This window comes from Salvia splendens, chromosome 10, assembly GCF_004379255.2.
Source record: "Salvia splendens isolate huo1 chromosome 10, SspV2, whole genome shotgun sequence".
In the NCBI taxonomy this organism is placed as follows: Eukaryota; Viridiplantae; Streptophyta; class Magnoliopsida; order Lamiales; family Lamiaceae; genus Salvia; species Salvia splendens.
The window spans coordinates 2,320,103-2,334,305 of record NC_056041.1 but is presented as its reverse complement, the minus strand read 5'-3'; the positions used below and the strand labels follow the sequence as shown (position 1 = coordinate 2,334,305).

General features: G+C 41.3%; 1 protein-coding gene across 2 annotated transcripts; it reads left to right on the top strand.

Annotated features, from left to right (window-relative positions):
- The first annotated feature begins 10,123 nt into the window (after positions 1 to 10,123).
- LOC121750495 (caffeoylshikimate esterase-like) lies at positions 10,124 to 13,635 on the top strand. Of its 2 annotated transcripts, none has more exons than XM_042145031.1 (7): positions 10,124 to 10,716; positions 11,740 to 11,778; positions 11,896 to 11,966; positions 12,402 to 12,466; positions 12,574 to 12,663; positions 12,749 to 12,841; positions 12,924 to 13,635. In XM_042145031.1, exons 1-7 carry the CDS (start codon positions 10,304 to 10,306, stop codon positions 13,359 to 13,361), a joined length of 1,209 nt encoding a protein of 402 aa, XP_042000965.1. In that variant the 5' UTR covers positions 10,124 to 10,303; the 3' UTR covers positions 13,362 to 13,635. The 2 variants fall into 2 exon arrangements, with proteins under 2 accessions (XP_042000965.1, XP_042000966.1); XM_042145032.1 differs by having other exon boundaries at positions 10,125 to 10,716; positions 12,749 to 12,835.
- The last annotated feature ends 568 nt before the right edge of the window (positions 13,636 to 14,203 follow it).

Sequence of the window (14,203 nt, the reverse complement as noted above, 5' to 3'; positions counted from 1 at the left end):
CCTCGAAATTCTGCTTCTGCGCTTGATAATGCTACAACCTTTTGCTTCTTGCTTCTCCAAGTGACTAGGTTTCCTCCAACAAAGGTAAAATATCCTCCAGTGGATTTTCTATCGACTGGATTGCTTGCCCAATCTGCATCGGTGTATCCATCAATTTCCAAGTCTTTCTTTTTTTCTAAGAATACCCCATAACCGACTGTTCCCTTTAAATATCTCACAATTCTCATGACAGCATCCATGTGGTCTTCCTGAGGCTGATGCATGAATTGACTGACCACTCCAACTGCATATGTGATGTCGGGTCTAGTATGAGAGAGATAGATAAGTTTTCCTACTAACCGTTGATATCTTTCACGGTCTGTAGGCTTAGCTCCATCCACAATCTTCAATCCATGGTTGGGTACCATTGGCGTTTCAGCAGGTTTGCAGTCCAGTAGGCCCGTTTCTGCTAACATGTCAAGAACATATTTCTTCTGCCTTAGGAATATTCCGTGCTTGGATCTCAATACTTCAATTCCTAGGAAGTACTTTAAAGCTCCCAAGTCCTTCATTTCAAACTCCTTGAAAAGATTCTCCTTTAGATTTTGGATCTCCTCGGCATCATCTCCTGTTATGATCATGTCGTCAACATAGATTATTAGACATGTCATTTTATCGTTCCTCTTCTTTAGGAATAGCGTGTGATCTGAATGGCTCTGTTTGAAGCCATGTTTGAACATTGCCTGGCAAAATCTTCCAAACCACACTCTGGGGGATTGCTTTAACCCATAGAGAGTCTTCCTCAGTCTGCACATCTGTCCTTTTCCAAATTCTTCACAAAAACCTGGGGGGACCTCCATGTAGACTTCTTTGTCTTTCTCAAGTTCTCCATGGAGGAAGGCATTTGTAACATCAAACTGGTATAATGGCCATTCCTTACATGCAGCTACCGATAGAAGTGCTCTTACTGTATTTAGTTTGGCGACAGGGGAGAAAGTTTCTTCGTAGTCTACTCCATACACCTGAGTATATCCCTTAGCAACCAATCTTGCCTTGTATCTCTCGATTGAACCATCTGCATGCCTCTTTATGGTGAAGATCCACCGACATCCTACTGGTTTCTTTCCCGGAGGTAGAGTACACTTTTCCCACGTTTCATTTTTTATCAAGGCATCAATCTCCTTCTTCATGGCTTCCCTCCAGTGCTTGTGTTTCATTGCCTCTTCGAAGGACTGCGGAATCTCTTCTTCTGCATAAAGTGCAGCTTCGAACGCCCTAGCCATTTCGGTAAGGTGTCCCTGGGTGAGATTGGCAATACTGTATCTAGATTTCCGCCCTTTCCAGTCTGGCGAATATCTTCGAGGAGGAATGCCCCTTGTACTTCTTTGGGGCAATCTGCCGTGCTCTCTCTCTTGTTCCGTTGGTGGCTCATTTGTACCACTTATGTTTTCCCTGTCACTGTCAGTGGTTTCAAGTAGGGTACCGATATTGGGATCAGAAGCATTTACCTCAGGATTCAAGGACTGGTCAGATAGCTTGGCAGTGTCCTGAAGCGGCATGTTATGTTCCTGTGGATTTGACTGCCCAGTGGTACTGCTAACTTCCTCTGTTGGACCATTGTCAACAACAGGATTTTGGTTTGGTAGGGTAGTTTGGTTGTTTTCCCCCTGAGTATCCTCCCCCTGAATAGTTTCTCCCCACAGAGGTAGCCAATTTAGTGCGTCACTGCTTGGATTCTCACTCTCTCCCTGACCACTAGATTGGCTATAGAAGTACTCACTCTCAACAAAGTCGCAGTTCATAGTTACGTACATGCGATCTGTTGACGGGTCATAACACCTATACCCTTTCTGATTTTTCCCATAACCCAAGAAGACACATTTTACTGCACATGGTGAGAATTTGTCACGATCATGTTTGGGTATGTGAACAAATACGGAACAACCGAAAATTTTGGGTTCGAGGTTGAGAGATGAAGGTGTCGAGTGTTGGGAAGAGAAGACCTCTAGGGGGGTTTTGAAGTTTAGGATTCCTGTTGGAAGACGATTGAGGAGGTAAACAGCTGTTGCAATAGCTTCTGGCCAAAAGGATTTAGGAATGTGGGATTCGATTAGGAGTGCACGGGTGATCTCCAGAATGTATCGGTTTTTTCGTTCGGCTACCCCATTCTGTTCTGGTGTATACGCACACGATGTTTGGTGGACAAGGCCTTTTTCGGTGAAGAAGGTTTTCATTCTAGAGTTCACATATTCCCTCCCATTATCCGATCTAAGGATTTGAATTCTAGAGTTATATTGGGTTTGGACAAGACGATAGAACTCAGTAAATTTGTCGAAAACTTCTGATTTTGTTTTCAAAAAATAAATCCAAGTCATACGCGAAAAATCATCAATAAACAACAAAAAATATCGAAAACCTTGTCCTCCAGTAACCGGAGCAGGGCCCCACACATCAGAGTGAACCAAAGCAAAAGGTGATTTTTCTCTAGTGTTGTTTAATTTGAAAGAATGTCTGTGACTTTTTGCTAAAACACAAGTTTCACAATTCAAAACATGCGTAGAAGAAACTAACTCAGGAAAGATCAAACGAAGATAACTTATGGATGGGTGTCCTAACCGGCGATGCAAGAGCCAAATCTGTCTGTCGGTTAGTCCGTGAGTTAGCATCGCAGTACTCTGTTGGGCTATCTCATCCACGTAGTACAATCCATGTCGCTCAGTGCCACGCCCAACTATCGTCCCCGTCTTGATATCCTGTAACATACAAAAATGAGGTTGCATTAGCAATTTGCAGTTGAGATCTCTTGTTACATGGCTAACAGACAAAAGTTTGTGGGACAATGAAGGAACATAAAGACAGTTCGAGAGGCGAAGAGTTGGTGAGATAGTGACAGTTCCCGCCCCCTCTACTTGTGCTAACTCCCCACTAGCTGTTTGGACAAAACTTTTTGTGGATTGAGAAATATTGAGGAAGTCTGATGCATCAAAAGACATTGTGTCGGTTGCCCCACAATCAAAAATCCAGTGGCAGTCTTTGGGTCCTAAGTTTGCGGATGATGAGTACGCTAGAGCTTGGTATGAGTTTGAACAAAAGATAGAAGGCTGAAATTCGAAATTGAGGTGGGTATTTCTGGATTTTTCAAAAATTTGGGGTGTCTTTCTGGAACTTGGGACAGATTGGGGTGGGTTTTGGAATTTCTTGGTCAAATGGGGCTTAGTTTGAAATAAAGGCTTTGACTGGGGGGGATTGTTGGAGGTATTTTTTGGATGGGGTGTTTTTTGGGATACTAACAAGCTGGGGGGGCCTTTTTGCAAATTGAGGGATTGATTAACACATCCTCTCCTCCATTCAGCCATAGACGCCCCCTTTCTGATTTCCGCCTCCCCTTCAATTTCCTTCGCTTCTTCCCCGTTTCTCATCGCAAAGCCGCCGCCGCCGTCGATGCTCTTCGATGGATAGGCGCTTGTCGGAGAAGGCGTCGTCATTTCACGGTAGGGACGCTGAGGACGACATGCTTCCGAGGCTGAGGACGGTGCCGGACTTGCTGACCGGCAGAAGAGCCAGCGGGAGTCCGACGGTTCCATCGACGAAGGTGGATAGGCGTTGTCCGTCGGTGCGTTGGCCTCGCGCCTCCTCTGCTTCTTCCTCATTTTCCACCGCAAAACCTCCGCTGGCGACGCTCCTTCACCCTCCGCCGGCGACGCTGAACATGCCTGCATCTGTTTGATTTTAGCATCAATAATCATTGGGTCACCCAAAGCTTGTTCTGCTCCAAGAGTAGCTCTTGATTCCTCTTCCTTGATTAGAGTAGCTTTAAGAGCTTCTTCTTTTCTTTTTAGGTTTTGCTCTTCTTCATATGCAGCAAGCTCCTCTCCAGCCAAGGGGATTCTCTTTGACATAGTAACTTTAACAGCTTTTGGAGGAGGATTTGACTGAAGTACTCTTGCAAGTGTGCCAAACTGGCCTCTCTCGGTAAATCCAACATCTAAACTGGCAGACTCAGTGGCAGATTCGCCGCTGGTCTTAGGAGCAGCAGATTCGCCGATACTGCAGATTCGCAGACTCGCTGGTCTTCTTCGGAGCAGCAGATTCGCCGATGCTGCAGATTCGCAGACGCAGCTGGTCTTCCTCGGAGCAGCAGTTTCGCAGACTCGCTGGACTTGATTGGGATTTGGGGGTTTCTGAGGAAGGCAAGGGCTTGTGGCTGATGCTGCAGTAGGATTGGATTTCACACCGAGGTTCTTCGTTCGGTAGCATTTTTGGTTTTGATTTGGGTTGGTTTTGTACAAATCAATTAGATTTGAGATTGTCTCGATCAATAGCTCGAGAGTATGTATTTGGTTGACCTCCATTTGAGGCTTTTTGTTGATTTCCTGCTCTGATACCATCTTAAAGATGGTTATCGAGAGTGGTATAGATAAGTTGGTAAGGCATATAGAGAATAGGAAGTAGATAGAGAATATTTCTTGTATGTTTTTCTTGTCCTTTCAAAAGTTCATTCACCCTAGTATTTATAGGGTGAAATAGAAGGATCTAGTACATCAATAATTGGAACTCTACACAACTTAGGGACTATACTTCACTTGGTACTCTACAAGACTTAGGGACTCACCACCCACAATGAATGTTGGGCGGCATATTAATGACGTCCCTTTTTCCAACACTACTAAAAGTGAAATATAAAGCTATACATAAAGAAAATGTATGTAAATGGAAAATCACGTGTGCAATAGTCTCAAAATTACATTTCAAATTTAGAAAACACAAATGTTAAAAGGGGATTTTCATGTTTAAAGATGATCGACATTTTCATTGCCGGTGTGAAATAAATGAAGTATGGCCCATGGGCCATATTATGATTGCATAATGTTGATTGGATTTTGAAGAGCTTTCTCCAATATGGGCCATAATGTGAATGCAGCACAAACGGCCCGGCCCAAAATTTCGGTCGGATTTAGAAGAATCGAAGTTTTCCAACAACAAAAAAATTACGCGTTGTTAGATCATAAACCTAATCCCAAAAGTCAAGATATAGATATGTAACAACAACATAGGCATCTATTACAATATTTGGGAAGTAGTAATAAACATAGGGTTGGCACAGAAAAATTTGGTAGAGATTAGATTTTTTTAAAAATTTATTCAAAAAATACGTTTAGTTGATTCAAATTATTGATATTCGATCTACGGCAAAAGTTTTGCATTTTGATTGTAAAAACTGTGCCAAATACTGTGGCCATTTGTGACGTGCACGACTCCACCCAATGCCAATTTGACAAAATCTAATGCACTAACTAATTCCAAGCTCAAAATCAGATTTATTTATTTTAGTATTTCAATCTGAGCTCATTTTTATTTTAGTTTTTTTTTCTGTGTGATAGGACTTAGGTGGGGACCCTTAGATGAATAATTGAAAAATATGAATTTGATACATATTCTTTATTTACGAAAATATGATTTTTATTCGTACACTTGCATTCAATTTTAAGACTTGTTTCTGTGTTAAAAATGTGGGAAAATAAAATGATGTTAGATTAATAAAACCAAAATAAATAACTAACCAATTCATGAGGCTTGATAGTGAAACTCCAAAAAAGAATATTTTTATATTCAATCATGAAATCATCAAATAATTCTTGAAATTGACAAATAATTTAATTGAGATAATTTCTTCGTCGATAATATATAGACCTCGATTTTATCGTGTAAAATTATATTTAGGCTAAACCACCGAATCCTAATTTAGGAACAACCGAACAACAACGTATTATATTGTGTTTAAATACTATGTATGCGAGACCAAAGAGAGTTACAAAAATCATGATTATCAATTTATCATAATATTAAATACGATTAAATATATGGAAGTTGGAGATCATATAGTTTAATTCAAAGAAATAATGGACCACGAGTGAAGTACTTTCCCACATGCCCACCAATAATAATTTATGAATAGAATCATAGGTTTCTCCAAACCACAACCTTATACATATCCACAAAACATGGCCTATTTTAGTAATATATTATTTCGTTTACCTCATTCGATAAATTAGTTTATGTCTATGATCTTATCTTGACACATACACATCATCATCACATGTTTGTTGAGCTATATTCATTTTAATTGTAACGAGATTGGGTGACGAAAGATGATAGTCTAATTAAAATTAATTGCGTGGAAAAAAAGAAAATATTTGTGGACAAGTAAGACTATATTGGAGTTAAATTGTTTAATGGTTAGAGTCAATAATCAACCCCAATTAATTGGATTGATTTCCTCCTGATTCTAATTTCTCATTTTATTTTGACTATTTTGATGATTATTTTTAATACTTTCAATTTCCATCATAAATACGTCGTTAAATTACTGTAGTAGTAACTTCTTAAAATTGCTTCATCGTTAATTAGAATTAATTGATATGGTCATATATATTACAAAAGGTTTATTCTTTTCCTTTAAAATAAATTACCACAATTTTCGAATTTTGTCTGTAAAGATATGGGAGGGGTTAAATCTTACAGTATTTACTATTTACAAGTGTTGCAAAAAAATTACGAGCTCTTCCAAATCCCACAATAAACTTAAAAAACATTATAAATTCTGCCTAAATGAACAAAACCCGGTACCAATAATAATAAATTAAAATTTAAATATTGGTGACCTATCTTTTGAATAAATCATTCTATACGACCTTTATTTGAAGGCATTGATTTCCTCACGACCGATGGGGCCACGCTAAAGGTGACACGTCAGATATAGCACCGTTTTACTGTAGCCCGAATAACAGGAAATCCTCACCTCCTTTTCGGACATGTCTATCTTTTAGGCCATCCACAATAGGAATAGCCCATCAATAGCCCAGCCATAGCCTAGTCACTGCCACATCATCAGCACTAAAAATCCTCCTACCACATCATAAATAGCCCAGCCATAGCCTAGCCACATCATAAATAGCCCAGCCACATCACTAATAACAATTATATAAAATGACATAATTAACAATCACACAATATACAGAATTTAATTTACGAGACATATACGGGAAAAGTTTAATAATACTATTAAAATTTTAAAAAGTACAATAATTTTAAAAAAGTACATTAATTTTAAAAAAAATACATTAATAAAAAAGAGTGACAATTCACTCCTCGTCTCCGTCGTCGTCGCCTCCGTCGCTGTCGCCTCCGTCGCCACCATCGCCGCCGCCACCATCGCCGCCGCCGCCGCCACCGGTCTCCCTCCGTATAGCCTCCAACTCGTCCTGCAAGCTCATGAGCAAGGTTTGAAGCACGCTCTTCTCCACGGGATCCGTCGCCACCCGCCATTCGGCCATCGTCTTGATCAACTGAGCGCGCGTTTGGGCGCGAGCGAAGAATTTGAGCTCCTGGGTGGATTGGCCAAGGGGGGATGCCGACTGGACCTCCTGGGAAGCCCCGGCGTTCCCTCTCGCCGCCTGCTGAGCGCGCTTGGGCCCAATCGGGCGAGGTCGGCCACCGACCGAACGCGGCGTGGGGAACTCCTGCGTCGTCTCGGGGAGGTCGTGGGAACCTCCGCTGCTGCCGCTGTAATCGCCGGTGTAGTTCAGTCGTTGCTTCTTCGGCCAGCCAGAGTCGACACCTACTCGGAACTTCTCGGACTCGCTCAGTACAAGATAGCAGTTCAAGTAGGTGAAGTCCTTGTATAAACCCTTCAGTGGGAAGGCTTTCTCCGCTATTCTCCTGCAGTCATCCTCCGTTTGGCCACTGCTCATCATGCGGAGTGCGTTGGTGTACAAACCCGAAAATCGGGAGACCGCCGCCCTGATTCGGTTCCAGCCCTTCCGGCAATCCTCCCCGTTGCGGGGCCTCCCCTCCGGGCAAAATCTCTGGTAGGCTGCTGCTATCTTGCCCCACATGTTGACGATCCTTTGCTCGTTCGAAACGAGAGGATCGTCGCAAACACTCACCCACGCCTTGCTGAGCGCGACGTTCTCGTCGTCCGTCCACCTCCTCCGTACCTCCTCCTCACCCGGCTGCGACGACTCGCCGACCTTTTTCTTGCCCTTCTTCTTTGGGGCGCCACGCCCCGGCACTGCCCCCCCTTGAACTAGAGTCTCCGGAGCTCCGAGAGTATCAAACCCCAACTCATCTAAGGAGAAACTATCAAACCCCAAGGGTGTTTGGGTCGATGTGTGCGAAGACCCAATCGAAAAATCAAAACTGGGGCGATAGACATCCCCCGCCGTCGCCGGGGACCCCCCAGGAGTCCCCTGTGTAGCCGGTACGACCCCCGGAGTCCCCTGTGTAGCCGGTACGACCCCCGGAGTCCACTGTGTCGCCGGTACGACCCCCGGAGTCCACTGTGTCGCCGGTGCTCCCCCGGGCATCATCTGCATCCCGGGTACCAACCCCGGTATCGGCGGAAACCCCCCCGGCGGACTCACCCCCATTGGGGCACCGGGCATCATCTGCTGCCACGGGTACATGTTGTAGTACCCGGGCACCTGACCCCATCCACTTCCCACAGGGATCGTCGGAGTTTGTGACCCGCTACTCCTGGAACTAGGCTCGTTGTTGAGATCCATTTCCCGTTGTTGATCTTGAACAGAAATTAAGATAGAGAGAGTACTCGTTAAAACAAGTGGTGCGAATGAAAATGACGAGCAAAGCGCGTATATATAGTGTTTCGGAAAAAAAATTTAATTTACGCGCTAGGCGGTGCGCTGGGCGATCCGGGCGCTGCAATAGCGCCGAACGGACCGCCCAGCCGACCGCCCAGCGCCAAGCGACCGCCCAACGCTGCGCGGTTTCTCTCTCCAATCGGCGGCTGGGCGGTCGCTGGACGCCTATTATGGATGGCCTTAATAATCCAAAATTATTTAAATTCCGCCAAACACCTCCTTCACATTTTCTGATGCAGCTTTCTCCCTGCGATTGCCTCCCCTGCAATTCACTGCAGTCGTTCCTGCAAATTCTTCTCAGCTCTTATTAAATTGGAATTTTATTATCGTGCCATTTGATGATAAGAGGTGAAATTTCTTCTATAATCACGTGTAGCTATTAAAATCTATAATTAATGTATGCATTATGTGACTATAAATTTATTCAGTTTGCTTGAAGTCAATAAGGGTCCGATCGATACACGGAATTGGAATTGGAATTCTATGAAATTAGATTGGAAGGAATTATATTATAATTGAATTCCAAATCGGCAAAATGAAGAATTGATATGGTTGGTAAATATACACGCAATGGCCAGTGCATACACTTCACACACTACATGCATTTCACACACTACACATACTATACCCTAATTGTTCCAAATAAAATGGCATTGGGAATTTGGGATGGAAGAGTAAGTCTAACATTAAGATTAAGATTTAATATGGGAGTGTACGATTTAATTGTCTCTATTATTATAAATTATGGTCAAATTCTAATTTATCCGGTATTTTTAAATAGTAGTATTATGATATGATAAAATTGAAGACGATATTTTTTTCAGATAAATGTGATGTTGAGTTCATATACACATACAAAATATTGATAATGTGCATAAATAATAGTAACACAAACTACTTTTACTAATGTGATGACATGTATGATTAAATGATGTCATTTTGATCCTATGAAATTGATCACTCCATCACAAAATAAGTGATTTAAATGTCTTTGAACGTCTCAAAGTAAGTGATGCATTCCCCTTTCCGTCAAAAATTATTTTTCATTCTTTCTCATATTATTCTATATTTCTTACTTTACCATTTATTCAAATATTTCAGTGCAAAAAATCATTGCTTTATTTGGAACTGAACATAACAGAGTAATAAATTTATCTATCAGAATTTCATTATTTATTTCCATATTTTAAAGGTGCTTGATTAATAACAAAGGTCTCATTCATTTTATTTTTACAGGGCAATAAACCAATAAATGCTTTTAATTTGTAACGAGACCGTTTTTTTTAAATCATTTTGTGAAAAGATAAAGTACAATAAATTTACTTCCTTTTGACAATAAAATGTGCATAAAGTCTCCAATTTTACAAATAAAATATATTTATTTCTTATTTTAATACTACTCCATATTGAATTTAAGTCGGTTTGTCCGATTGTAACGTGATTCGCTCCTGGAGATCAAAAGGGATTCGGATATTCAAACTTGACATCACTGTAAAACTGAAACCGTAGACCATCAAAATTTCGTCTATATAGTAATCCCGGTAACGCGTCAAAATTCAACCATCAATTCCTCTGCGTAGACCTCTGCTCCATTTTTTTCTCTCTAAACAATTCCATAGACGAACAATATATCAATTTCACCGCAAAAAAAGAGGAAGAGGGGAATGGACGCGGCGGTGCCGGTGGAAGAGCTGACATCCGGCGCGAGCGGCCGCATAATTCCGGTCTTCAAAAACCTCCGCCAGTCGATTCTCTCCTACGACTCTCTCCGCAGATCGCTCCTGCTAATCTATTCGTTTTTTGTGTGGATCCTGCTCCTCCTACCTCGCCTCCACCGAATTTCCGCCGCCGCCTCGCCGCCGTCCTCCCCCCGGACGGCGTCTTCGTCGGTAAGGCGTCGGAAATTCGGAATCCGGAGAGACGAGGAGGACACGATGAGGCGCAGGGCTTTGGCTGAGGAGGTTGAGATGGCAACGGAGGGTAGTAGCTGGTGCTCGTGGACGACGTCGTTGTTCTTCGGAGTGAAGCGGAATGCGCTCTTCTGTAGATCGTGGCTGCCGGTTTCCGGTGAATTGAGGTATAATTTAGGTCGTTTTGATTGGTGTGTGATGTCGAATTGGGGAATTTTTTGTTTTCGCGCTTTTGCTTATCGAATTGCTTTATTCTCGCTTGCTGTCTATTTCCACACGCAACTTCTCTGGCAGTACGCAGCTGAATAAATTTTTGTTAAACTTTGACATGCTTGAATCGTGACTGTGAGAAGAAGGTTTAATGTTAGTTGATTTGGAGGTTTTGTATTCAATAATCTCAATATAAGAATTGGACAGTTACGCTGTGGAATTTCTGCTAGCACTAGAATTATGAGCTGTGAATTAAGCATTTTACTTGATCATGTGTTCAATTTGATGCAGACTTGGAATTAGACTGGTTGAGCAATACTTTTTGCATTACCTTAGTCCTGTTTTGGTGAAAATGTCTTCTCCATTGAAGATTATTATACATATTAGAATTTGTGCTATAGCTTCTTCGATTCGTATACAAATGGAAAAGTTTGTTATTGTGTTGGTTTGTGACTTTGTGTACATAAACAAGCTGATTTTAGTCATAGAAACTTATCATGTGTGTTGTTTGTTTGTGCTCAAGTGTGATCCTCTCTGCCTCTATAGATATCAATTCCATTTTAATGAGCTTCCTATAACAAACTATGCCAGGTTTCTTTTATGGAAGAGCAGTGTAGACATGAGCTATTATGCATATATATAATTTCAAGATATAATAGTAAAACATTTGCAAGGGAAATGAATTTTGTTAACATAGTACTAGAACAGAGTAATACTTCCGGCCAATTACATGTTCTGGTTCTACATTTTATAATTGAAGCTTCAATACTTTCTATGTATACACCTACCTTTTATACTTGGCATCAAAGTTTTAATTTTTCTTTAGATGTTAGAACCTGAGGCTTTTACTTTAAAATGAAATGTCTAGATCCTACTTCTTATTGTTTACACACGTTTACTCTTTTTGTAATTTTTTCTGGCAACGGCCTGTCTTTCATTTGCAGTTCTTATGTTTTACTCATAAGTGTCTTATGTTTCAGGGGCATTCTTATCATCATACATGGGCTAAATGAGCACAGGTATATTATTGCTTGACCTCATCTTTTTCTTTCTTTTGCCATAGATGAAAGTTAGCTGTTGTTGCTAGCTATGATTAGTAATACACTAATACTAACCATAAAATATTTTCCTTGCAGTGGGCGCTACACCAATTTTGCTAAACAACTAGTCTCCTACAAGTTTGGGGCATATGCAATGGACTGGATAGGTAAGTGCTCAGAGTGTTTTCAACCATCTTCTAGATCTTGTATTATTTAAAGTTTAAACATCTGCTGCTCCCGAATTACTAAAGTACAGCACAACTTGTTTTTCTCTTAGATTTTCTTGCGGATAATAATTTGTCTAATTAAGAATGATAACAGGCTCTGTTTCTTTTTCAACCAAGGCTTTAGCCAATTGATAGTAATTATACAAGCCAGGTGTAATACTAGCCACATTCCTCCACTACATAGTAGTATTGATGCCCCATACGAAATATAAATGTAAACAGTTTGTCTTGAAAAAATTGAGAATCCAAACCCACTTTCTTGGTTGGTTTGTGGTCTGCTCTGATTTTATCTGTCTACTGTGATAAACGAAATGCTAATGACTGAAGTTCTGCCACCGCTTAAGTTGCATTGAAGTTTCAACTCTTCTTTGGTAGGTCATGGCGGAAGCGATGGTTTGCATGGATATGTACCTTCACTCGATCATGTTGTAGCAGATACTGTAAGTTCAGCTGTCCATGTCACAAGCAGTCTATTCTTTTGTGATGGTGTCATATTACTTCAGAATATGCTATTTTGTTAACCATCTCTGTTCCCTTCTTTTGAAAGACGGCTTTCCTGGAAAAGGTCAAATCGGAGAACCCAGGTGTACCGTGCTTTCTGTTTGGTCACTCGACTGGAGGGGCAGTTGTCCTGAAGGTACGTATGGGCCATCCAAACCCGAGATCCTTTTTTACGTTATATACTTAACTATCCTCCTTACTTTATCTGATCGTACGAACAGGCTGCCTCGTATTCCCACGTAGAAGAAATGCTCGAAGGAGTCATACTGACTTCACCTGCTTTGCGCGTCAAGCCGGCCCATCCCATTGTTGGTGCACGTCATATATTTTCATTCTTGAATAGATTTCTAAAGAACTAAAAAAAATAAAGTTGATTATTGCTGCCACTTTGTGTAGGCCGTTGCACCAATATTCTCGTTGGTGGCTCCAAGATTTCAATTCAAAGGTGCTAACAAAAGGGGAATCCCAGTTTCGAGGGATCCAGCAGCTCTCTTGGCCAAATACTCGGATCCATTGGTCTACACCGGACCAATCAGAGTCCGTACTGGACATGAGATTCTGCGCATTTCTTCGTACTTGATGTGCAACTTCCGTTCCGTCACAGTGCCGTTCTTCGTCCTCCACGGAACGGCTGACAGGGTCACTGATCCGTTGGCTTCCCAGGATCTGTACAACGAAGCGCCATCTGAATTCAAGAACATCAAACTTTACGAGGGCTTTCTGCACGACCTTCTGTTTGAGCCCGAACGTGAAGAAATTGCACAGGACATCATTGACTGGATGGAGAGCCGACTGACTCCTGCCTGCCCGGAGGAAGCTACCGGTCTCTGGTGAGACGAGTAGACGACACCGGAGGTTATCAGCAGGATGAGATTCGGAGCTTTCTGTTGGGATAACGCTGATTTTGATCGGAGATTTCAGTGTGTAGACTGTAGGTCTGGCGCCATGTGATTCGAAATTTGTATATAAGGACAGTTTAATTCTTTAAAATCGTGTTAAAAATAGCGCTTTTATAGGAAAAGCCCCATATCTTGTTTGAAGAAACCGCATGCAATACATATCGAAGATTATTGGTTTGGAATGGATATGCGATTTTACACTTCTGCAACCGCTATTGTCATTTTGCATCTGACCTGTGCAATCATTTGCTTAGAATACTTGGTAAACGGCAAACCAAAAAAAATGGTAATTTAAATTGTAAATTTTTGGTCGATTTTTGTTTAATCTTATAACATTTAAAACTTTGTGATTGTTTAATGAGACCATCTTTCTGTTGAAATTAGTGGTGATGTGGAAACTAGATTTTCGGAGTGTCAAAAGCGTCTTTTAGGTAGACTTGAAACATTATTGTTCTCATCATTTCAAACAATTTTAGCATTTCCCTATTAATGGTGTCCACACTGGGGCGGACGAGTTCGTCCATCTTATATGATTTAATCTTATTTGATTTCAAGAATTAATCAAGTTTCTCCAGTTTATATTTCATCTCATATTTGATTTGCATGAGGGTTGAATTTGTTCCATACTCCCCATCTTATATTTTTGGTTTGGTTTCTTATCTGTTAGTCAGTGAATAATTTGGTTGAGAAATGAAGCTATATAAGTGTGGGAAGGAGAGTGGTTATTGATATTTTGAGGTTTAGGGTACTGTGACTACTGTCTACTTGCATACAATT

Bases quoted from the DNA above. Each gene is read 5' to 3' on its own strand.
- LOC121750495 (XM_042145031.1), top strand. From the start codon at position 10,304: ATGGACGCGGCGGTGCCGGTGGAAGAGCTGACATCCGGCGCGAGCGGC. The intron at 10,717-11,739 runs GTATAATTTAGG...CTTATGTTTCAG, and splicing joins CCGGTTTCCGGTGAATTGAG to GGGCATTCTTATCATCATAC. The intron at 11,967-12,401 runs GTAAGTGCTCAG...CTTCTTTGGTAG, and splicing joins ATATGCAATGGACTGGATAG to GTCATGGCGGAAGCGATGGT.